General features: G+C 35.9%; 1 protein-coding gene and 1 long non-coding RNA gene across 4 annotated transcripts in view; one reads left to right on the forward strand and one right to left on the reverse strand.

Annotated features, from left to right (window-relative positions):
* SBF2 (SET binding factor 2) overlaps positions 1-24,795 on the reverse strand; it is a 388,242-nt gene that overhangs the window by 34,253 nt on the left and 329,194 nt on the right. For 2 of the 3 annotated variants that reach the window (XM_037522653.2, XM_054699369.1), the window contains 8 exons: positions 22,515-22,713; positions 20,581-20,777; positions 19,286-19,426; positions 18,355-18,450; positions 12,968-13,152; positions 9,922-10,098; positions 7,932-8,033; positions 7,209-7,394 (listed from right to left, as the gene is read on the reverse strand). In XM_037522653.2, the coding sequence (XP_037378550.1) occupies positions 7,209-7,394; positions 7,932-8,033; positions 9,922-10,098; positions 12,968-13,152; positions 18,355-18,450; positions 19,286-19,426; positions 20,581-20,777; positions 22,515-22,713 (1,283 nt within the window). The remainder of the gene's footprint in view (positions 1-7,208; positions 7,395-7,931; positions 8,034-9,921; positions 10,099-12,967; positions 13,153-18,354; positions 18,451-19,285; positions 19,427-20,580; positions 20,778-22,514; positions 22,714-24,795) is intronic. The other variant, XM_037522656.2, reaches the window with a different exon arrangement.
* Positions 9,183-19,459, forward strand: LOC129146588 (uncharacterized). The gene is made up of 3 exons (XR_008553475.1): positions 9,183-9,232; positions 15,197-15,246; positions 17,528-19,459. It is a non-coding gene; the product is annotated as an uncharacterized LOC129146588 (long non-coding RNA).

Below are 24,795 nucleotides of genomic sequence, written 5' to 3' on the forward strand. Positions count from 1 at the left end.
TGAATATATCATTGCATTCTTTCTTGGACTGTAGAGTTTTAGCTGAGACATTTGCTAACAGCAATGAGGGGACTTTTGTAGGTTACTATCTTCCTCCTCCCTCCACCCCTTACCTTTTATAGTCTTTATCATTGACTCTTGACAGTTTTGATACAATGTTTTGGAGAAGGTATTTTTGCAATTAGATAATTTAGATGTTATATTAGATTTATGAATTTGCATATAAACTTTCTTACTCAAGTTTGGGAACACCTGAGAGCTATTATTTCTATAAGTTCGATGCTCCATTCTCCCATTGGGATGTCCATTATCCTTATGTCTTTCCTAATGGGTTCTTTCTTTTTTTTTTTTTTTTTTTTTAACATTTGACTTGAGTGCAGCTTAGCTTTTTTTTTTTTTTTTTAAAAGATTTATTTATTTATTCATATAAGCAGTGGGTACAGTCAGAAGCGCGGGGGGTGAGAGAATTCACCAGAGCGGGGAGCAGAGCAGGCAGAAGGACCGAAGTACACCGCTGAGGGGAGCAGTGGGCGGCAGGAGAGGTCTGTGCGCCATGTGGGACCCTCCTTCGGTGGCCGGGGAGCAGCCGGGGATCGAACCAGCGCTGCAGAGGCCGCGGGCAGCTTCGCAACCCGGCGCTCAACCGCTGCGCCACTGGGGAGGCCCTCCTAATGGGTTCTTAATAGGGTTTATTTAAAAAAAAAAACTTCTCTCCCACATGAATAATTCTTAGTTTTTTTTTCTTCAATCTCACTAATTTTCTGTTTCATATGGTCCACTCTATTTTCAGTGGTTTCTAATACATTATGCATCTTTCTTATTGAATGTTTTAGCTCCACAATTGGTTGTTTTTACAGTTTAATCTCTTCAGTATAGTATTTCTGTTCGCTAATTTTATCCCTGAGTTGCTTGAATTGTTTTTGAGTTTTTTTGTAGCATACTGAATTTCTTCCTAACAGCTATTTTGAATTCTCTATTATTTACATCTTTTCTGACTTTATATACTGATTTCTGAATTTATAGATTGATTTCTCTGTGTGTTAGTTTCTTTTTGTGCTCTCAGGTTAACCATGATTTTTCATGTTGTTTGATGGGTGGTTCCTCTGCAGGTACATATGAAGTAGCAAGAACCATTCTTACTAAGGTAAAGCTTTATTTCCTTTGACTCTAACTGTTCAATAGGTTGATAATTAGAGGCCTTTCTTTTTTTAGTAAATGACAGTATAATGCAAATTTTGTTTTATCTGAGCTGCTTCTGGGTATATGAGTTGGACTTTTCACCTTTTAATGCCTCTGCCAGAGGTGTCATCAGTGAGCTCATTGGCACTGTTTCTGACCTACCTCCAGGGTTGCTGGTGACTTGCTGCTGCTGCTATAGTTGCTGTGGTAAGGTGAGGGGGGTGGTTGGAGTTATAGGCACTGTCTCTGCTGCTGCCTTTTATGTTGAGGATGTGGGCTATGATCAAGCACCCTTCTGCCACAGCTGAAGCACAAGCACCACTGCAGCTATGGTGAGGGTTTTGGAATTACAAGTCCTACTGCCACCGCTGGTTACTTTATTAGGGCCAAGGGCTCTGTGACAGGTCAGGTGGCAGAGAGGTAGTTCTGGGTGCCAATGCTGTACTTTTTTCCTCTGGGGCCACAGTCTGCAGTTGCAAGTCCTACTGTTTCTGTTACTGGGCTCACTGGAGCTGCAGGATGGCTGAGGCTGGGAGGTTGGGGTCATGAACACTACCCTCACTGTTCCCTGGTTTCTGCTGCCTCTGTATGTTTCAATCCACCTACCTTCAGATGTACAAGTGTGTGGAGCTCTCGGTCATCCTTGTATGTTGAGCAGAGGAACCTTAGATGAGCTAGAGATGTGTATTTGTAGGTTGAATTGGAGCGACAAAGGGAGCATCTCATGCTGCCATAATGCTGATGTCACCCTTTCTCATTTTTAGTATTGGTAATTTGTGCCTTCTTTTGTTAATCAGTTTGGTTGCAGGTTTATTAATCTTACTGGTCTTCTCAAAGTACAGCTTTTGGGGTCATTATTTTTGTTGTTGATGGCCACAAGATTTTGGGAGTCTAAAGGCAAAGTCTGCTTCAAATAGTTTTACATAATAAGGCAAAGTCTCAGAGTGATAGGCATCTCAGGCAATAAATTAAGTCTATGGGAATTTCCTGAAATTGGCTGATGACTAGAGTTTTAGAGCTCTCACACATCATCTGGATTCTGTTCTGTATTTCTCTGATGAAGACCAAGAGTATACAGATTTTAAAAAACTAAGTTGTATGAGGCATTTTAGTTTTATTTTCCTTTATGGAGTGAAACTTGCCAATTTCATTTATTTACAAGAAGACAATCTGAAATGGAATTTAGAGAAACATGAATTTATAGGATCTTATTTTTTGCCCATATGCCATTAAGTACTTTGTAAAATTTAAAGGCCTATAAAAGTAAGCTATGACTCAAATCTCAGGGAAGAGCAACATTTTGGGAATAAAATGTAACAAATTAAAATTGGATTTTGTTTTCAGGAATTACAATCATAGGTTATAAACACATCCTTGAAAAATAAGCAGCTTAGTTTTTATTATTTTACAGACTGATTTAATAAACAATTGTGCACCTTGTACTGTGCTAGTCACTTTAGACAAAATAAATTTCTCTGAGATTACACATATACAGTGACCCTTGAACACCACTGGTGCCCTCCCATGCATTTGGAATACATGTATAACTTCTGATTTCCTCCCCAGAAATGAACTACAGTTATCCCTTGGAATCTGTTGGGGAATGGGTTTAAGACCAACAGCTGTGGCTGGTAGAATTCATGTATGTGAACCTGTGGGTATGGAGGGTCAACTGTCGTTAATGTGGATTGAAAACAATCCACACATAAGTGGACCCACACAGAAGCACTTTGTTAAAGATCAAAAATAAGACTGCTATGCAAATTGAGATTTATTTTATGGGCTTAAATATTAAAAGCTTTAATGCAACACATATTTGTTATAAAAGAGCTGCGATTATGTCATATTTTGTCAGTTTTCAGCTAAACGGAAAGCAGGCAGAGACCATAAACTCCTGGCTATACTGTGATTCCATTAACTGCAACTGTTTTGCCAATATTCATGGATAAATTTTAGAGAAACCAAGTTGTATGTGGGTAGCTTAGCTCCTTACATGTGCTCATATCTTCAAAAGGCAGATGGCTATTTTTTCCTTTGGAACAGGACCAAGCATAATGCTGGCCTATAGTAACTGTGAGGAGACTCATGACAAAGCTAGATCAGACTGAGTGTCAATATACAATATGAGTAAACTTTAAAGGTAAAATAATATTTATCTCAAAGTAGGGAATAATGAAAAAGTTCTAGAATGTCCTAAAAAAAAATTCGCTCTAATGCTGAAATAAAGGAGGTGCTTTCGTATACTTCATGTTTTCAGTCATATTGCATGCATTTTTCCCCCAAAAGAAATTTTAGGTAAAGGTTTCATCTTTGCATTTTGGATGGATTATCCTTTTGAATTTGGTTCAACTATTTTAAGAAAAGGAAATATCCTCTAATGATATCATTTGAGCTAAGCCAATTTCTTTTAGAAGCAACAAAAAATCTGCCAGATGTTGCTATTATGAAACAATGAGCTAGCATTTATAATTCATCTGACACCTGGATACACTGGCATAAACAATGACTTTTTATATCATGAGGCAGTTCTAATTTAAGTTCAGTGCTTCATCTGTTTTCTTTGTAACTCTATTAGTACTCCTAGACAAGTCTAGGCATAGTTCATGGACTGCTTTTCGGCATTCAGCATGTTTGAAACAGTTAATAAGGAGTGAACACAGTCCACCAAAGAAAATTTTGATTGCTGCTGTGCAATTTAGCACTTATTTTTAACGTTGTTGGGTCTGGCTGTCTTCTGTGCCCCTGAGAGACTGAGGATAGCACTAATTCGAATTGCTTCACAAAAGCACCACTGTTCAACTTGAAAAGTATTCAAGGAAGGGATTTTCTGATGCCTAAAACCAGTATGCAGGAGATGAGGAAACTCTACCTTTTATAATTAAGTCATAAGAGTGAGAAACACGATTTAACTGTGGTCTTGTTTTTGAATGAACAATCATCACTCTTTAGCACGAAATAATTTGCTTCACCAAAGCTGATACCTATCATACATAGTCAAGTATCCTTAAATATTTCAATTAAGGTTATCATCAGCTTGTTTTGCCCTGACTTGCCTGCACTCAGGTTATTATAGATGAGGTGCTAAGTCAAAGAAGGTTAACATAATATATAGTAAATATTAAAATTTTATATTTTAATTAAAAAATGTTAATGTGGTACAACTAGATTTGAAATCACAAACAGATCTTTAGACACTGAACAATATTTTCTAGAGTTTGTGAGGTATTCATCTCAAATAACTGATCTTTCATTAAAGGGTAAGCTTTCAATTTCAGAACTGTTTACACAGAACATTTGAAATTTATTTTCAATAAGGAGATAAACAAGAAATTAAAGAAACTCAAAATTGCTTTTCATATATATTTTACATTGTTTTACCATCTATGATAATGTATTCTAAAGATAACAGGAATGTAATTTATACTTCATTTACATTTAACTGCTTCTATGTTCATACCACTTAAGAGGTACTCACAGAATACAGGTTACTTTCCAACATTTTAAACTACTCACTCTCCCACACACCTCATCCCACCCACCCAATAAAATAAAAGTATTACATTCCAAGTAATTATTTTTTATACTTGGGACACACTGCTGAACGTATATACTATATTCCCATTGGTAAGGACAGTATGATTTATATGAGAATCTTCTACCCTTGCTGATTGTGAGTGGATTCTTTTGTTGTATATAAATCTGTATGATGAACACAGGTACTTAACATATTTAACAGAGCATTTCACTGAAGCTAAATTTATCCAACTAGACTCAGTCCTTGCTACTCTGCCCCAATTAAAGAAACGTTTAAAAGGTAAGAAACAACAACAAAAGAAAACACAAAAGGAGGTCGGGGGAATAGAAGGGGAAACAGTAGCAAGCCAAGAAAATTCAGTAACTTTTTGAAGTTAGTGATTACTTATTAGCTAGCTATTCTTCTAACATCAACACAACTGTGTGACTTATGAGGCTTGAGACTGAAAACAGCAATAGAAAAAGTTAAAAATCTCCACATTTTTAACTATTCCCTGGAACCATTGCTTGTCCTTCTTCCAGAAAGTAGGGAGCCAGGCTATTAAGTACTTTCTGGGCACCTGACTAACAAATTCTTCTCTGGAAAATGAGATAGCTGCTGTTCTTTTTTTCTGAAACTCCAATTTACTGAGCCTTAGTATTTTAAGCATATAAATTTACTAGATTTGGTCATTGTATATAGTTGTGTAGCCACCACCACAGTCAGGATTCAGAACAGTTCTCTCACCCTAAAACATTTGCTCATGTCCTTTCCCTGACCACTCATTCTAGGCAACCACTAATTTGTTTTGTCACTGTAGTTTTGCTTTTTGTAAAATACATGTAAATGAAATTATCTAGTATGTAGTCTTTTTATCTATTTTCTTCACTGATCACAATGATCATAAGATTCATCTGCGGTGTTGTGTATATTAATCATTCCTTTTGCTTGTTTAGTATTCAATTGTATGGCTATACCAAAATTTGATCATTTAGTTTGTTTCTCATTATAAATATAAGTAACAGGGTCAGAAAAAGGTTACTTAGCACACTATATTCTATTTAATAATTCTAAGAATAGTTCCTGGTCCATACTGAGTCAATAAATATTGGTAATGATTGTTCTGTTGTGGTGTATGTATATACAAGCATGGAGGCAGGAAATGGCCTAGTGCAGTTGGTCAGCATAATACAACAACAGTAAGCCAGACAGTAAGTGCTTTCATGAAGAACTTATGCTTTCACCTATCTAGAAGTGAGAAAAGATGCTTGTTTCCCTTTTTTGTTCTCAGTTAAGGTTTCTTTTTTCTGAGACCATGGTCTCTAAGCTTCTCCCTTAATATTCTAAGAGGAAACAAATAAGATTACTTGCTGCCAAGAGTTTAAAAGTGTAAGATCAACCTTGTGCCTATCTTCTCCACATGCTGCTCAGAGAGGATCAACTGAGGTTAATCAATGGGTCTTTTCTTTAAGAAGCTATTTGGTGCAATCAAAAACATAACTATTGGGATGTATGTGTAGTCTTTGCTAATAGGAATGGAGTGGTTTTTTTGAGTGATGAAATGTTTTAAATTGATAGTGGTAACTGCACAGCTAAATATAATAAAAACTATTGAATCACATACTTTAAACACAGAGATCAAGTGATTAACAAACAATATAACCATATACCAACTTGCCAGCAGACCTAGTTCCAATTCTAGCTCTTGAAAACATTTTCCATCTTTTCTTCCAACAGTTATCTGGGGGGGCCATGTATTTCAGAGGCTCCCTGTTCCCACAAATATGTTTGTTACATCAGACCCCATCAGAACCCATTCATTGTTGTGGTACAGATGAAACAGATGGAATTATCAGTCCTCCTTTTCCTAGGCCAATTTAGTCACTGGAACCAATACCTTCAATTTGCATACCCAGGCCATCCAATTCTCAAGCCCAAGGCCCTACGAGGAAGTAAATGTTTGATGCCTGAGATGAAGGTAGGAATAAGTCTAGAGTACTCACATCTCCACACCCTATCCCCTATTAGGTTTGACTAGATTTATACTAGGTTTCTGTTTGGTCTCTTGATTAGCCCTGACTAGGTCATCCAGTTGAACTAAGTCAGTGTTTTCAACCACATAACTTGCCTGGTTAGACCCTTATTCTTTCTCCAGGGGTTAAACTCTACCTCCTGTATTCCTAAGCACAAGCTAGGTTTCTCTCAAACTGGGAAGATCATGTGCTGGATTTCAGGCACTCCTAATATGTCGGGATTTTCTCTATCCTAGGTCAATACTTCTTGTTGGCAATTTAGAGAGCTGGCACTTCACATGGGGGCCAGTCCAGTAGCAGTTCATCTGTCCTAGTTTCTGAAGCCAACAAGCTCTTTTTCTTCTCTATTCCTAGCAATCTACTGCTATGATTTCAGCAAGTCTTTCAGATGAATCCATCAGAATTATGACAGGAAGATACAATATGACAATAAAGCTAGTTTCATTCATTCATATCAAGTCAGTTTAAGTTGCTCTACTTACCTGGTGTACACAGTCTAAGAATTGTAGGAAAACTGGAGCAAAACCGCTACCCTGACAGCTGAGGGTCAAACTGCTCCGCTGACTGAATTTATGACCAAAAGAGAGCCACTCTTTTTCAACCAACATCTGGAAGCCTTCAATGGTCCTATAAAAGGGATCACTAAGTAACTGAACCAGGGATGTCACCTAGGGCACAAACAGAATGGAATCTTCTTACTTTTTGTCCTGAAAAAAATCCCATTGCTAAGACAAAACACTTCCTTTTGATAATAGCTAATTTACAAGCAAGTTACCAGAGCAGGAAATTTGCTCAGCCAATCAAATTCTTCACACTATCCAGTAAAATTTAATCTCAAATTCATTTTGGCCACAAAAACATGTGTTTCTTTCAGGGAATTAAGATTTTAATCTTTACCTTGCCAGTTTGATGACTGTGGCCTTCTAGTCTAATTAATGAGGCCGAGAGGATCAGTTCAAACCTACGTCTTTTCTTCAGTAGGCCTTACTGTACTTTATACACACATTTTTCTTTTCACACTGGAATAAAAGAGGGGCTTATAGAGAGCCAGGGAAAGAAGTGACAAAGGACAAAAGAAGTCCTATGTTTAACATAGGACTGTCTGTCAATACATTTATTGTTATATAGAAAATTTTACCTGCAAATCTTAACTAAATTGAAATACAAATATAAAGCTAAATGTGAAAATATATGTAACAGTTTACTTGTGCAGTGATGTCCCAGCCTTCTTCCAAACAGACCAAAGCTGAGGAACCATTTTCAAGCACTTCTGACACAACCAAAGCCAGCTGCATTATCCTGTGAAGCTAAGAAAAATGAAAGGAGGTCACAATTAGGCCAAGTGCTCTCTGAGCATCAAGAACAGAGACTTGCTATCAACCTTAGAGAATTAAACAAGTTAGGAATAGAGTATTCTGGCAAAAATGACCACATAATGTTTTAAAGTACTTAGAAGTTCTTTGTAAAAATTAGACCAATGCCCATTTTAAGTGTTCATGTGACACAATGAAATAGACCTTATATAACTGTCCCAAAAGTAGAAGAGTTGTAACTCCATAGAATGGAAAAGACAGATTCTAAGTGGTCTCCAAACATGGTTATTTGGCTTAAAAATTGTTTTTCTATAATGTATTAAGTTCTATTTCAGATATATTATCTGGAATTAGATAGTATGGCTGGTTGCACAACTTTGTGAATATACTAGAAACCACTGAATTACACTTTTTAAAAAGAAAAAATTTTAGAGATTTTATTAAATAGGAAGAAAACTTGTATTTGTGCTGAACTTTTAAAGTCAAGTAAATGAACTCAAGTCCCCATTGAACAATTAGTTTGTAAGTTTATATGCTTTGCTTACACCCTAAGTGTGTATTGTTCTAGTATTAAGTATCATATGATATAATCTGTAGAACAGATTTATTTCTGAACTGAAAACTATTCCTCCCTCTCATATTTTAAGCAGAGCAAGGCTATTTTACACACAGGAACAAAGCAGAGGTCCTCTCCAGCAATGGGGATCTCCTGTTGTTTCTATAGCACAGTATTTTCAGATCTTAATTCCCCTGGGCTCAGCATTTGCTCTAAGAATTAACTTTTAAAATGCCAATAGCCCAAGTGGAGCAATATTTTCAACTATTTTTGGTCCCTAACTTGTGATATGGGTCTACTACTTTGGAGAAAGAGTAGAGCACAGAATATACGAAAAACACATAGGATGGGTGGTGGGGATAGTCTGGGGTTGGAGCTCATCCACAACTTAGGGACAGAAGAAGGTATTGATCAGCTCCTTCCATGAGTAAAGTGTCCTAAATTCCTTTTAGTGGTAATTAACTTACCCTGATACAGACTTACAGTTAATTGTATATGTGGCTGTGTTTTTCCATAGTTTAAGTACCTTGAGACAAGTCATTGCCCTGGGTAGTCATATAATTTTCTGTTTGTTTTAGTGCCTTTTACTCTTGTGGAAAACAACCCCTTTTCCTCAAGAGAGGCCGAAGACTTGGAGGTACATAGGGGCAGGGGCTAAAGGAGGTGGGAGGTTCTACAGGGGGAGAAGGAATAATGGACATAGCATGAGTGGCCTAAAGACAGGGATATACTACCAAAGTGTTCTTCGTCAAATTCTGAAACATGCATATCATATTTTTCTTTCTGTGGTTTGTAAGAAATGTGTGTGTTGCTGGCATATCCATTTCCCCTTAATTTTTCATTAGAAGTCCAATTAAAAACATCCCAAGCTTGACTTAGCTGAAAGATGATGACTATGGTTTTTCCTGAATTTGGATAACTTTTAAGATATTCAGACATTCTAGGCAAAACAAATACGTGAGAAAGTAAGGGAAAGACTTGGGGTCATCTAAAAATCACATTCTGTTCTAGATCCTTACTTTGCTGACAACAGAGCAGAGACCATATATTTCTAAAAGGTTCCATCTAAAAATATCTCCTCTGTAGCATCCTGTAAAGACCAACCTTTCAATTACAGAAAGATAAAAATCCAGGGATTAGAAATTCTACCATCTCATCTCTTGTATCGTACAATTTCTTGGAACTGAAAGGCCTTCAAAGAGGGCACACAATAAAGGGAAGAACCAGGTAATAGGGGAAACACATTTTTATCTCAAATATCAATTCTGTGTATCCAGTTGGGCTTCTCTTTCCTTGAATTATAAGACAAATTCCTCCAGACATTACCTGTGGGAACCACTCAGAGTCTCCCAGGGCTTTCAGGAAGGTCACTTCTGAATCAGTAGGGATGGTACTTGGGACACAAGCCCTCATTAGCTTTTTAAAACTGGCTTTCACTTGTCGGATGTCATGAAATTCAACAGGAACAAATTCACAATTTAAAGCAAACTCTAACTTGAAGTTCTATGGGTGAAAATGCAGAGAATCAGGTAGATGAAGAGCTACAGAACATTATTTTCAACAGGGCAATATATTTAGTGATATATAATTATTTGAAACCAAATAACTGTAGAGGCTCCCAGTGGATATGAAGGTCAATCTTGTGTGGTAAATGTGTCAGTATTGCTGGAAGAAGTCAGGCAATAGGTGTAGTAGTTTGACTTGGCTAGCTGCTACTCTGATAGAACTTTAAGGGTGTATAGGTAGGCTGGGAACTGATGGGATTTATATAATGATAGGCCATAAACCTGGAAGTCTAGAAAGCATGATTAAAATATAATAAAATATACTGATACATAATATATCATGTATTAATCATGCTTTCTAGACTAAAGTCTCCCTAAGATGCACATTTTAAGAAAAATTTTTTGATACACAAATATTTATTATTTAAGTAAAACATTCGTTATAAAAATGAAGAAAAAGAGATAACCACTGGGAAGGAAATAAAAATCAATATTTCACAGTACTAACACTATAGTAACTCTTTTAAGCAAATTCTAGCTTTGAGACAATATTTTTTTCATGCAATATGACACGTATACTTATTTTAATACTTTTAGCATTATATCTTTAATCCATATGCATTTTTTTCTATGTTGAGGTTACATTTGTAATTAAACAACGCATTTTGAAAATCTGGATGCCTGAAGTTCTGTAACTTCTCCTGCCAAAAAATGAATTTTCTCATCTTCTTACCACTTTCTTCTCATTCTTCCCAAATTATTGCATCGTACACTTTTCTAATAAAACTGTTTCCTGGAGATTATTTGCAAAATAATGTGAATGCACATAACACTACTGACCTGTACATGTTAAGATGTTATGAGATTTGTTTTAGCACAATATAACCAACCTACCAAGGACTGGACTTATATGTCAGGTCTGTTTTATGTTTTATAGTGGTTATTTTAGAGTATTTTTAAAAAAGGTCTACTAAAGTTTCAAAAGAATGTGTGAAAACTCAAGTTTTTTAAAAAAATTATAAGTATCAAGAAAAGTTTTTCTTAGTAATTCTACTTGTAGGAAGCTAACCTGAAGTAGTAATCTAAAATGTAGGGGGAAAAAACCTAGAGAGTTGTATCTCAATAAAAAAATAATAAAACTATATGCTTGAAAATGTGACTGTAGTTTTATCTTCTGTATAATACTGATAAAAGGTAATCATTATGTATTAAAGTAATTATGAAGACTATTCTACACATGGAAAAATGTGGTTATGAGACAAAGAACTTAGGAGAATATATAAGTTCTTTCTTTTTTTTAAACTCATAACACATAAAAGATGTGTGTTTCAGGAAAACTAGGTTCCCTTCTATTTCCCAGCTATATATGAGCTGGTGTGACTATCTTATAAAACCAGGAGTCAGCAATCAGTGTTGAGACACAATGTTAGGTCATAGGAATTTGTTATTCAGTATAAGTATTCAAGAGTGTAGATTAAAAAAAAGGCTAATTCAAGATTACTTAGAATAAGTTAATTACTTGCATTCCTACTGGGATAAAAGCAGTAGCGTTGCAATTAGAGAATACTGTGCTAGCTATAATATAGCACACTTTTATAATGTAGCTAATACTTTATTGGATGAAAGAAAGGGAGGGGGTGTGTCCCAAAGTGGTCTATCTTTCTTACTCCTCTATACATGATCAAAGAGCTAATCTGAGGACTTAGGTGTGAAAGGAATGGCGAGATGAATATTCAGGCGATAAATCTCAGGGAGTGATTCAGATCACAAATAAGTGGTATGCTGAAATGTGGAAAGTCTGTGTTCTGGAAAAGACACTGGTGCTAAGGCAGCTGTGTAGGCAGCCCTGGGTTGCTATTGCAAAGTGTTCCTATTTTCTTTATATAAAATTATTTGCTGTATCAGAAGACAAGTGTGCATATTAAAGAAATAAGCACTGCCTAGCAGTTTCATGCCCTTTGCCCTAAATGTTGGTGACTAAGTGACTGCGGCAGTGTTTGCTATGCAGAGCTAGCAAAACCAGTATGCCATAGAGAGTTGGCTCATTCACTGGCCTCTTCAGGGCCAAGCATGTGGGATCCTGTTCACAGCCTTGAACTCCACAGTTCAGCTGAAGGTCTAGATTGTCCAGTGCTGACTGGATCAATGGACTAAACCTTGTGGAGCTTTCTGAGTTAAATACTTTTATTTCTTACACACCTATCAGTAGTAATGAAACATTGATATTTTGGAATGTGCGAGTTGCAAAAACAATGATGATTTTGGACAAAGAGACTATGGGATTTCAGCATAGTGAAGTTCTTTGGCATAATTACTTATAATTAAGGATAAAGTTGATCAGCATCTAATATTTTGAATTTTCTGACAGGTATTACCACATGCATATACAGTCTTAACAAAGTTTTAAAAAATGTAACTTAGAAAACATAGCCTTGGCCTTCCCTTGCCTTTACATGTAGTACCACAGTAGATTTATAGTAACAGAACCATCTGTTTTGTCAAGAGCACAGATTCATAGAGAAGCTGAACTAGAACAGTGGAAAACATAGCCTGAATAAACTTTATTTCTTTTTTGTATGTACAAGTCTTAATACTCGTGATGTTTATGCTGATTTTTTTAACCATTATGATTAAGTTCTTATATTCATGGCTAATAAATATGCATATATGTATATGCATGTATATGTACATATAAATATATGCAGCAAACATATACATACAAGTTAAAATTTTTTTTGGATTATTAACTCTAGGTTAGGAATCCAGGCTGCAAAAAAATATTTCTAGGAAAACTAGTTTATGAGACAAGTTTTATAAATTGCCTCTGTGTATCCACAAAGTTTCTAAGTAAGAAAAAGAAATCTTACCCTAATTTGTGACTTTTCACCAAATATATAAAGGGTGGCTTGGCGTTTCAAGAGCTGGTTTTGCAGATAGGCGTTGTTACTAATGGAGGCTGAGTGATCCTTGCCTGCCAGCCGGGCACCAACATCAATGAAGGATGTTGGAGAGCTGATTAAGCGAGTGCTGGAGCGGAGACTTGCCCAGACACCTTTACAAAAGTCAAAATAACTGAGTGAGATAATCTGATTTGAAAAGACCGGTGAGTAGGGAAAAAGATGCATGCTCCTTAGATAGTTTTAGAGGTACTAGCAAGTTAGTTAAAGTAATTGATCATACCGCTCACTTGATATTTACTTTTGCAATATTAAAAGCATTTTTCAATAATGAATTTCAAAATCACATCATCTTAGGCTCAGAGGTACCTAAGAAGTCACCCATGTCACTTCTATTTTTGTATTGATGTAAATTCAGTTTTTTTTAGTAAATAAGAAATCCTATAGAGTTCACTGACAGTGGTAGAGAGGGGAATAGCAGCAGTAACTCAATTTCTCAGGGCTTTATTCACTTAATTCAATAATTTCCCAAGAAATAAACTAGAAATGTACTAAACCTACTAAAATCTGAGGTTGGATTAAGAATTAAAGTGTAGGCCAAAATGATGTAATTTTGAACTCGAGTCTATTATAGTTCCCCCCCCCCATCCATGAAAAATAGAGAGAAATTATGTTAACAATGCATATTTCATTGCATCTTAGGAAGTTTTATTTAAAATTTATAGTCAAAAGCAAATGTTTTCTAAGGGAAAGGCCAAAATAAGAATCTCATGTTATAAATTTACCTTAATTATATTAATTAGAAAAATAGATTTTTATATGTAAATGAAACTTAAATAGTATATATCTTTATGTCTGGATATTTAATAAGTCTTGAATTTGACAAGTCCCACAGCACACTCAAAACAGAGCCTCTTATAAAGAGCCTGTAGGTTGTAGTGCTCATCCCAGTGAACAAGGTTCACACTTTGCCAACTGCTTCCCTAAAGAGGGTTTTCTTCTCCACATTTGGAAAGGGTCTTTGAAAAATTTTAATGTTTGCTAAATGTTAAATGAAGCCATGTTTCTAGGTGACTAGAAATCACCATAATGTCACATTTGCTTCTCTCTCTATAAGCACTTATAGGGTCAAGAGACCAGTTCCCTAGAAAAGGTTTGTAGGTGATATCTGCTTAACATGGATGAATCTTTCTATATAACACATGAACTTTTCTTAAATATTATGGTGTTTTATTTTTTGTAAATGGAATCAGAAAATTCAGAATGTAGATGAAAATAAAAATTTGACAAATGTGAAAACAGTCACCTGTATCACATATGAAAATGGTTAAAAAGAGTGACATATCAGGACAGATAATACAGTACCTTCATTATGGACTCTTCCCTTAGTTGAAGATTTGGAATTTGACTGAGTAAAACATTTATCTCTGTACCCATGCACTGGTTGGTAAGATTAAAGACAGAAGGAGGGATGAAATGTATACAGCAGCAAACATCAGAGTAAATTGTGGAACAGAAGAATAGGTTATATCATTTTGTAAATTAAGTTAGCATAGGGGAAAATGTAAATGTAATAAAAGTAAACAATTTAACAAAAATGTTATTACACAGTCACACACAAAAAGATGAACTGAGTGCCTGTTAAATGAAATTTCAGCACCAGTTTATAAATATTACAAGCACAATGAAATGGACAGCACAGCAGAGTGCCACTAAAAAATTATACCAAATGGACTAAGCTTTTATAGATTATCATTTGATGAGAAGCAAATTTATATAATAAAATTAAGAAATTGGGGAGGGTTAATGTTAGGAATACACTGGCCCTAGTAGTTAAGGAGGCAGATTGGTTGGTAAATGCTACGTATTATACAACACACTTGTTCAGCCATCACACCAGGAAACAATGAAGCTCTAGCAACCATTTGGAATAACTAAGGGCAGTTTTTGCAGTAGAGCATTAAGCATTGCCACACTATTTTCCTTTTTCCTTAAAAATTACATTTATTATATATAATTACATAGTAACAAGCAGCAAAAATTCATGACCCTGTGACAATACCCAATGCCACTAAAAATATAGCTTGTGATGATTGAAGTGATGATTTCTTCTAAAATTCCTACTTGCACCAAAATGATCGGCAGTATTAGAGATGATATTTTTGTAATTTGAGTAATATTGATTTTTTTCCCCAACAGAAAGAAATTGCTTCATGAATATGGCAAATTTACCTGGTAATAACAAAATGGTGAGCAGAAAGTTAGTCAGCTTATTTTCTGAGCAAAGGAATTGCTCTTGTCAATTAAGGAAAATGATTCCATATTCAGGATTAAAACTTTGAAGGTGGTATTAGTAAGCTATACATTCCAAAATTACGTAAAATATGACATGATTTGCCTTACTCCTTTGGAAGCAGGAAATGAAGGACATTGATGACTTTAGAGGTCAAGGTAAGCCAGAAAGCAAGGGGTTGCACAGCACTGGCTGAATGCACAAAGAATGCAAAAACTAGCAAGACAGAACAAAGACATGGCAAAGACACAAGGCCTCTTCTGTGCTAGCTGACTGCTCCTCTTCCTGCCAAGGTTTTGAATTTTCCTATTGGAATATGGCACACTAAAATAGTTACAGTTAAGCTTAAGAGGGTTGGTTCCTAATTCTGAGATACTGTTTCCTAAATATATCACACATTTTTATCCTAGTCCTTCTTCCTGGAATGATTTCTCCTATCTTTCTTCACCCAACAAACTCCTATTTATTCCTTAAGATTCCAGAACAATGTGAACTCCTCTGAAAAGCATTCCTGATTGTCCCCAGAGTGGTTGAGATCTCTATTTGAACTCTGATCACACTGCACTGTGATTATTTCCACATTTTTTTTTTTTTTTTTCCAGATTGTGTGCTCTAAAGGGCAGGGCCCTAATTATATTTATTCTTGTGTCCGTGTAAAGTCTGAGGTATAGGTACTCAAAACATTTGCTGATTGTTTTCTTTTTGAAAATAGATTGTGAGTTGTTGTGGTCCTCTACTGCATCTTCAATTATTTTCTCAGAAAGGATGAAAAGGAGGATATTAAATTAAAAAAAAAAAAGTACTTCTTCAAACAGAGGCTCAGTAGTGAGAAAATGCCAAGTATCAGGTAGCAGAAAATCAGCAATGAGAAAATGGCCTGTACTGATATGGGACCAGCAGAGGGCTTTGAGAGCTGTAATCCTATGTGGCAGTCATGTTAACTAAATGCTTTACTGCATCAGTGGCAGCGATGTCTACTAATCTTCCTGAATGATTCTTAGGTGTTGAATATTAGCTCTGAGCATGTTAACATTGATCTGGAGTTGTGTTTTCCAAACTGCAGGGTCCTTCTTAGTGGTCTGTGAAATCATTTTAGTAGGTTACATCATTATTAAAATAAGGTAAAGCAGATTAGAATTAAAAATACTACATGCACTGCATGTGGTATAGATGAATATTATAACCCTCCTGAGTGGTAATATGAGTATGTATGTATACATACAGATAAATTTCTTACTCTGAGCCATGATCAAAAAATTTGGAAAGTTACTGGCCTAGAGCATATGTCCTCTAGCTTCTTGTCTTTGGCCAGGGAGGGGCAAACTAGTTTCCGGCAACTTGAATTCAAATGTAGAATTCTTTATTTTAGCAGAGTATTAGGCATCAGAATTGTTTATCACAATAACAAAATGGAACTAAGACTTATAAAACTCCTATTATAAGCCAGTTTATTATTTCATTTACTTGTCTCAATTTTATAAATAAAGACACTGAGAAATAAAAGGTTTCCTAACTTGCTTACTATCACACACTAAGGGGTAGGGTTGTGGTTTGAATTTGAATGTAATGGAACCAAATTCTCAGTGTTTTGTCACCCAAGCAACCAATGGTCCATCCAGCAGAAACTGGCTAAGGGGACTGCCTCAGGGAAGAAGTAATGAAGTAAATTCTCACCAGGGGAACGCATTGTAGTTGAGAGCATGAGTGTTTCCTAAGCGCTGGTAGTATTCACTCCACATTGTTCAGATCAAAGAAAGAAGAGAAGGTAGAGATGCATGGGTTGCATGTAGAGATGGGGTAACTATTTTATCCATGTGACTTTGTTTAGCATAGTGCATGAGCTACAAGTTAGGTTCAGTGACTAATCCTAGTATCAGTTATGCTTCTATTTGCTAAGTGACCTTGGCCATGTCACTTCATCTCTTAAAAGCCGTTAAGATACCTGTTCTGGAGGTTATTTCAAGGATAAAATAACAAATGTAGATGAACTCTAAACACTATGGAAATGTGAAGGATGAAAAATTAAGAGTTAACTCTTAGCTATTATATAGTACAATTTTTAAATTTAAAGGGTTGTAGTAGTATGGAAATTAGAATTATTTTTTAACTTTAGAGGGCTAAGCTAGGGCCAATAAATAAAATTTATATGGTAGTATATTTTTAGATCAATATAAGAAAGAATTTTCTTTTAAACCAGGTAACTATTTACTAGGTTTTTCTTTTTTCATGAACTTTAGGTATAAGTGTGGAATGCAGAATAAAGAACAGAAATGGTCCCTTCCCTAGAAAAAAGGTTTTCTAACAAAGTTGCTGTAAATACAAGAGACTACTTTTGGGAAGAAAGGAGTTTCCTATTACTGATGATGTTCAAACAGAATCACAATCATTCACTTGGTGTGTTTTCAAGGGGATTCAGTAGTGCATGGGAGTGCGAGGAGAGTCTAAGATTCTCTGACTTCACTGTGAAGCACTAGAACTTTACAATCAAGATACCTCGTCTGGAATTTCATTTTGAAAAGTAAAGGAATCATATATAAACCTCCAGTGATCAAAGCAGATCATTCTTGGGAGCAAAAAGAGCCAACACGAAGCCTGTATTTCCTTGTACCAGCAGCTACTCCAGAAGAGAAAAAAAGTAATGTGCATATAATTCTCTATTGTTTTTCATACTACCATTTCAGAGAACAGTTTTGACAGGTATTGGAAGCACAGCCCATGAGTCTAGGATCACTTCTCGCTAACTGTTTATGCTTCTGTGATCAATCTTTCTGCACTACAAACCTGGAGCATCATGGAGTACTCCCGGGGCTGACTCACCATTTAAACATGCTCCCTTCCACCTCCCAGTCTCATTAGTATGTATGATTTCAGCAATGAATATATACCTCTTGTACAATGAGGCCAAATGTATGTTACCATACTAGCAATAACTTTGATCATTTAGAAAAGGATAATCACGAACAATTTGAACCATAAATAGTTGATTTAAGATATTACTATCTAGAAAAAGTTATCTGTTTTTAAAGTTGAATCAGTGCTCAGTTATAAAATCAGTCTTACTAACCTCCTCGAGCAAAGCTATTGGATGGGTTTACATCCAAATGTCCTGGCACTACCTGCTTAAGCACAGTGGACATTCTTGAAGTCCTCCTTTCAGTCCCTAAAGTCAGCCAAAAAGAAGAACAAAAACCATGTCGTTTGGGTTAACATTACTCAAATGACAAAAAGTTATCTTCATGTGTAGCATGTCTAATTGCTGCCAAACATTGTACTTTTTAAGTACCCGAAGCTTTAACAGAAATAACAAAGCACTGTTACTATTTCCTCAGAGATACACACATTTGCAAGATTATAGAGTTAGGTTTGGCAAGTGCAATCAGAGAATTTAATGGTAAATGAAGCAAGGCATGCATGGTGTTACTTTCCAAGAAAAGCCACTTTCTGCTTATGTTGAGATAATTCAAATAGCTGATTAAGCCAAGGAGACCAACTTTTCAAGTCACATGCTCCTGTGTCTGACACATTAGGGTTACCTCTACATGAACCCTTTGGGGTTCCATCACATGATAACTGAAACAGAATATTAGTACAAGTCTTAATTGCTTTATCCAAATCTAGTGAAAACAAACTGTACTGCAAATTATAAAATGCTGTGGAAATTTTGGGAATTTCAAACTTACAATCTTAACAAATATACATTTAATAAACATTCAACTTTATATTTTATAATTTAAAGTTATTGTAAAACAAATTCTAGGAGAAAAAAACAAAACCAGATGGCTTTATGTTCCCACCTCCTCTCCTGCTCTTTTCAAAAGAAAGTAATTATATTTCTAATTTGTTACTATTTATTAGAAAGTAATAGTGGTGCTCTGAGTTTTAAATAAAAGGAGCATCATGTTGAAAGGAACAGAGCAAGTAACTAAAGAGACTAACCCTAAGAACAAATCTGACCTTTCATTGTTGTCAAGAAGGAAAGTATTGTCGAATCTTACCTGGAGACAGAGCAAATGCTGGCCTGACAGTAAGGGTGTTATTGCCATTGAGTTTTTGATGGACAGAAACTGCACTCAGCAAGGCTTGCAAGTACTTTTCTTGTTCTATGCTACTGGAGGATTCTAGAGAGGAGGTAGGAGCTATAAAAGGAAAAAAATATTGAATAAAACAATCTCTGTTAATAAAACAGGTATGTATTTATGCTTTCAGTATGTAACCTTCGAGTTACCCAAATATAGAAACCAGTCCCATTTAACGCTCTAATCTGTTAAGTGGCTAATCCTCCTTTCTGATTGATTTCACCATACCAATTACTACATCATACTCCCAGAAAGAGTGCAGGTCTGCAAAAGCAATATAGGGCTGTCCTTCCATGCACAGGTGCTTCTCATTAACCAAGTAATTCAAAATGAAGATTTATAAAATACATTTCCTTGATGATCTTCCCATGCTAATTTTGGGGAGTAGAGGGTAGAGAGAGTTCTTTTGACATTCAAGAATGGGCAGAAGTAAGATTTTTCCCAATACATGTTGTATTCCAATTCTGTCATATAGGCCTACACAGGGTACATGAACTTGTAGGGGTTACTCCAAGTAGAGTGGGGGAAGATATGAGCAGTCGCTGTTGGTCCCTCTAAAAGAGGGTCAAACAGTATGCTTCGATTGAAACAACTGTGAGAGTAATTCTGGGTTGGAGATAATCTGAGACTACTTTGTGTGGCATGACAGAGACTCACTGCAATTAGTCCAGACTCTTTACAGAGGCAGCAAGAGGGACTCACTAGAAGGACATCAAATAGTAACAGATTTTCTTACCATGTGAACAGTAGACAGGTAATGAGCATTATTGTATTATTTTAGCAACTTTAAGATGCCATTCTTATAGTTTTATAAAGTCTAAGATGTCATCAATAGAAGATGTACCATTATTTTATGTACTAAGAATGAAAAAATGCTGTTAAATATATTTGGATTCTTTCCAGAAGAAAAGAATAGGACTAGTATGATCTACTTTCACTCTCTGAATACTCTGGTTTGCTGAAATGAAATCAGCTGAACCACAAAATTTAATGTTAATTTTTATCAAAATCCATATATAAACAGGCATGGTAAGTAAAATGTCAAATTCAAGGTGGGTTCCCATATTTTCAAGCATATTTTAAGTTATGCATGTTGTACACAGCACAATGGAAAAGTCTGTGTTTCAAGAGAAGGCTTGATAAAAGGGCCCAATTACTTCCTTTATATACTCTGAAGTGAAAGAATCATAACCTTGCTATAGAGAGATGCTTACCTGACTGAGGGGAGTTCTGAGATTTGAAAAGACCAACTACTCCCTTCCCATGGAAACCTCCAGATCGGAGGAGCAGGGTACTGCTTCTTGAGTTCTTCCAACAAACAACAGGTAGGCGATTGTGTCGATAGCAGCGGGCTACTCTTGGTAAACTACTGTCCTGTACAGATTGAGGTACAACTAAAAGGCCAGGGTAGCTTCAGGGACATGGAAAAGAGAAAGAGTATGATTTGGGAGGGGATAGGAAGGGTAGACCAAAAAGACAAGAAAATAAATGGGGAGAGAATGAGAGAATATAAGAATATTAATATCATAATTTTCTAAGACTTAAAACATATTGGTTGAGGGGTAAGACATCTTTTCAAACATAGGTTTAACTCAGTTCTCCAGGGGTTGAGTAGAAAAGGTCAACACGGTGAAAACAGCTAACTCACCCACTAATCTGTGTAGCCTTTTTTGAAATAAACCTTCAGTAATACTGAAGACTTTTGCTGAATAAACTAAGCTTAGAAAATAAAGTGTTATATAGAATTTTTAAAAAGGGCTCCATTAAACTGGTGTTTTCCCTTGCCTTCTATATTACTTTTCATCAACTTGAAATAAAGAATGACAGGTCAAATTGTCAAATCATTACATCGCTAAAATGACAACAGAGACAAAGTACACTAATAATTAGACTGACTAAAAAGGTAAAAGGATTGAAAATCAAAACCAAATAATTTCTGTTATGAGAACAGTATGTTTAATTGTCAAAATGAGTGTAAATATTTTAACATTACATGTTGATATTTAAAAATACTAACTCATAGAGTTACAGGATATGATGTTGGAAAAATAAAAATAGACAAGAGTACCTTGTTTTTAATAGATTAGTAAGTACAATAAGATAGGCAGGTTTCAGAGTCATTTCTTTTGTTTATTTAGAACTATGACATGAAAGAGATTTCATATTAATAACCTACCAACCTTTAATCCCATTATTTTTGTGTGTGTGTGATTTTTTTTGGTGGTGGTAAGATACCTAATGTAAAACTTATCATGTTAACCATTTTTAAGTGTACAAATCAATGACATTAAGTTCTTTCATAATATTGTGCAATATCAAAACTATCCATTTCCAAACAGGATAGAGCTCAAAAGTCTACAAATGGCTCTGCCATATGACCTAGCAATTCCACTCCTAGGTGTCTATCCAAATAACACAAAAACACTAATTCAGAAGGAAACTTGCATGCTCATCTTCACTGCAGCCCTGTTTATAATAGCCAAGATATGGAAACAGCCTAAATACCCAGAAGCAGATAAATGGATTAAGTATGTGGTATTTACACACACATAATATTTATCTACAAAGAGAATTTTGTTTGGACAGAGAAGCCCACAAAAACTAGTACATATTCAGTAAATTTAAACTGCCATTTAAAAAAAACTATCGTTCTTCAAGACAGTGGGGTTGAAAGTAATAGCAACATTAAGACAACTTTCTAAAACATTGCAAGTCTTAGTATTTACAAAGTGCTCTCATTATTCTATTTAATTAAACCAAAATATATAAAAACAAAGAAAACAACTTACTGGAGATGAAAATGCTTAAATTTGTGCAAGCGTAGTTTAAAAAAATACATATAATAAAGTATATGAAATAGGTTTTAATACATATGAAAAAGAGTGAGAGATAACAAGAATATAGAAGAGAAAATGTGCTAAGTATCATCCCTTATAAAAATAAATATCACCTTCTGATTTAATAAAGATACTATTCAGTGATGTAATTATACCTTGGAGAATGCCCGTGAGATGGTTGCCCATGCTGCATGAAAGCTGTACCTTACATACACATACCCCTGGGGACGTTGTTCCTATTTTCTGGACACAGCCCATTCAAGACTCAAATGGAAAGACGGTCTCTTTTTGGGGCCCACTAACAGACTTACCTCCGACAGAGTGAATACATCCTGTTGGAGGCAGTGATTCGAAAATACTCTGGCCTTGGGCGAGAAGAGCTGCCACTTATGGTTCCCAAACCTAAACGTTGGTAGTCTCTGAAACAAGCTTTTTCTACTAACTGTTCCATTGTAGACTTCTCTGAGGCCTTGAGGGTGGTATTTGCCGGGAGCTCGCTATCATCTGAAACTGTGAAGGTGAAAAAGATTTTGAAGAATAATATAGCTCAAAATAAAGGGAAAAACATCCCTTCTTAAGAGGATTTTTTTCTTTAAATTTTTTTTTATTTATGCATACAAGAACTGGGTGTAGGCCAGGGGTGGGGGAGAGAGGATTCACCAGAGACAGAGTAGGGAGCAGAACAGGGGATCTACTGAAATATCCTGCTGAGGGGAGCAGCGGGGGGGAACAGGAGAGGTCTGCTGCATCATGTTGGTAGCTCCCTGGCCAGAGATTGAACTCAGGCCTCAGTGATCTCAGCGATGGGTGATAGCATGAGAGGGCTGAGACTTAAGCCTTACACCACCAGGGAGGCCCCTGAAGAGGATTCTTAAACCAAGGGAGGTTTATAATGGGGTTATAGGTACTAAGTATATCACCAACATGTAACTTCTATGATGAATCATTACAGTGACGATCAAACAAAACAGTGATAGATAGGAAATAAAATATCAGGAGCTCAATTAATTCAAGATGTCAGGGGAATTACTCCATTTTAAATAATATCTAACAATATAATATTGGAATAATTATCCATATTTTTGTTTCAATCAGGCATGCTTATTAATATCAAATTATAATGGCTTCCATTTACGACTCTATAAAATAAACACTAAAACTTTGTTAGAGGCTAACCTGTTAGTAAAATTTATCTTTACCTTGATCATCACACATACTTATCTAGGTATCAGGTAATTTTTTAGAGCATAAACTTCTGGGAGAAATTTCTATATTAAGTTCACTAGTGGGAAAAGACCTTTTCATTTCTTAGAAAATGAAGTTACACTTTTTGTGCATGTGGTATACATAGGAAACTCCCTCACAGTTTGCAATCAAATCTTAAAGAATTCTTTAAGGTTTTTAAATATGGATGAATTTACCAAATAATCAAGTATTTTAGGGAGGACTAAAGAAACCTCAACATTCCTAATTGGCACAGCATGTTTTAACTTAAAATTCCATGGTAAAAACTATCCTAATTTACTTAGTTATTATTACAGTGAGAGAAGTCAAATTAAGTTTTCAAAGTTTTTGGAAGTGTAAGAGCAATATGGCTCTCTTCCATTAAAAGAGAAAACCAGAGGGGGCTTCCCTCGTGGCCCATGGGTTAAATCTCAGTGCTATCACCCCCACGGCCTGAGTTTGATCCCTCGTCAGAGAGCTAACCCACATATGGTGCAGCAGAACTCTCCTGTCTTGCCACCTGCTTCCCTCAGCATTGTTATCTCAGTGGATGCACCTGTTCTACTCTCCACTCTCTCTCTGGTGAATCCCCTCACCTCTTGCATCTCTGGCCTACACCCTAGTTCTTGTATGCATAAATAAAAAAAAAAATCTTAAAAAAAAAGAAAAAACCAGCTCATTCCTATGAATAACACTGTCTTAGTTTGTGAACCTCACATTGCAAATCTATTATGAGATATCAGTCTTGTGTTAGCCTTTTATTTTCAGAGGAGCAAAGAGCATTATGTAATCTTTTGGTGGAATAACTATCATAGACTAACAATTTTTGTTCTATGAAGCAATCAGAAGAGCTAATAGTGAGGGGTACTGGTAATTTTTTTTGGTTTTCCATATGACTGTGACCAGGCTAGGGTTCCAACAAATGATCATTTCAGTAATGTAATGCATGCCCAGAGGCAAGTTTTTATGTATACATACTAAAATGGAGTAGCCAGTGACCGCTTTAAAGATGAGCTTTTTTGGGGCTTCCCTGGTGGCGCAGGGGTTAAAGTTTCAGCACTATAAAGGTATTGCCAGCTGGCCAGGGAGCTAATCCACATATGGCCCAGCAGACCTCTCCTGTCTCACCTGCTGCTCCCCTTAGCAGTGTATTTCAATAGATCTGCCTGTTCTGCTCCCCACTCTGATTCTGGTGAATCCTCTCACCACCACCACCCCACTCCCCCACACCTCTGGCCTACATCCCAGCTCTTGTATGCATAAATAAAGTAAATCTTAAAAAAAAAAAAAGAGCTTTCATTCTTTAAAACATTATTACTACTACTGGTAGTATAAATCTTAATAATACTGGTGAGAGAATCTAAAATC

This window comes from Talpa occidentalis, unplaced genomic scaffold (assembly GCF_014898055.3).
Source record: "Talpa occidentalis isolate TD23 unplaced genomic scaffold, MPIMG_talOcc4v2.1 talOcc4.3, whole genome shotgun sequence".
NCBI lineage: Eukaryota > Metazoa > Chordata > Mammalia > Eulipotyphla > Talpidae > Talpa > Talpa occidentalis.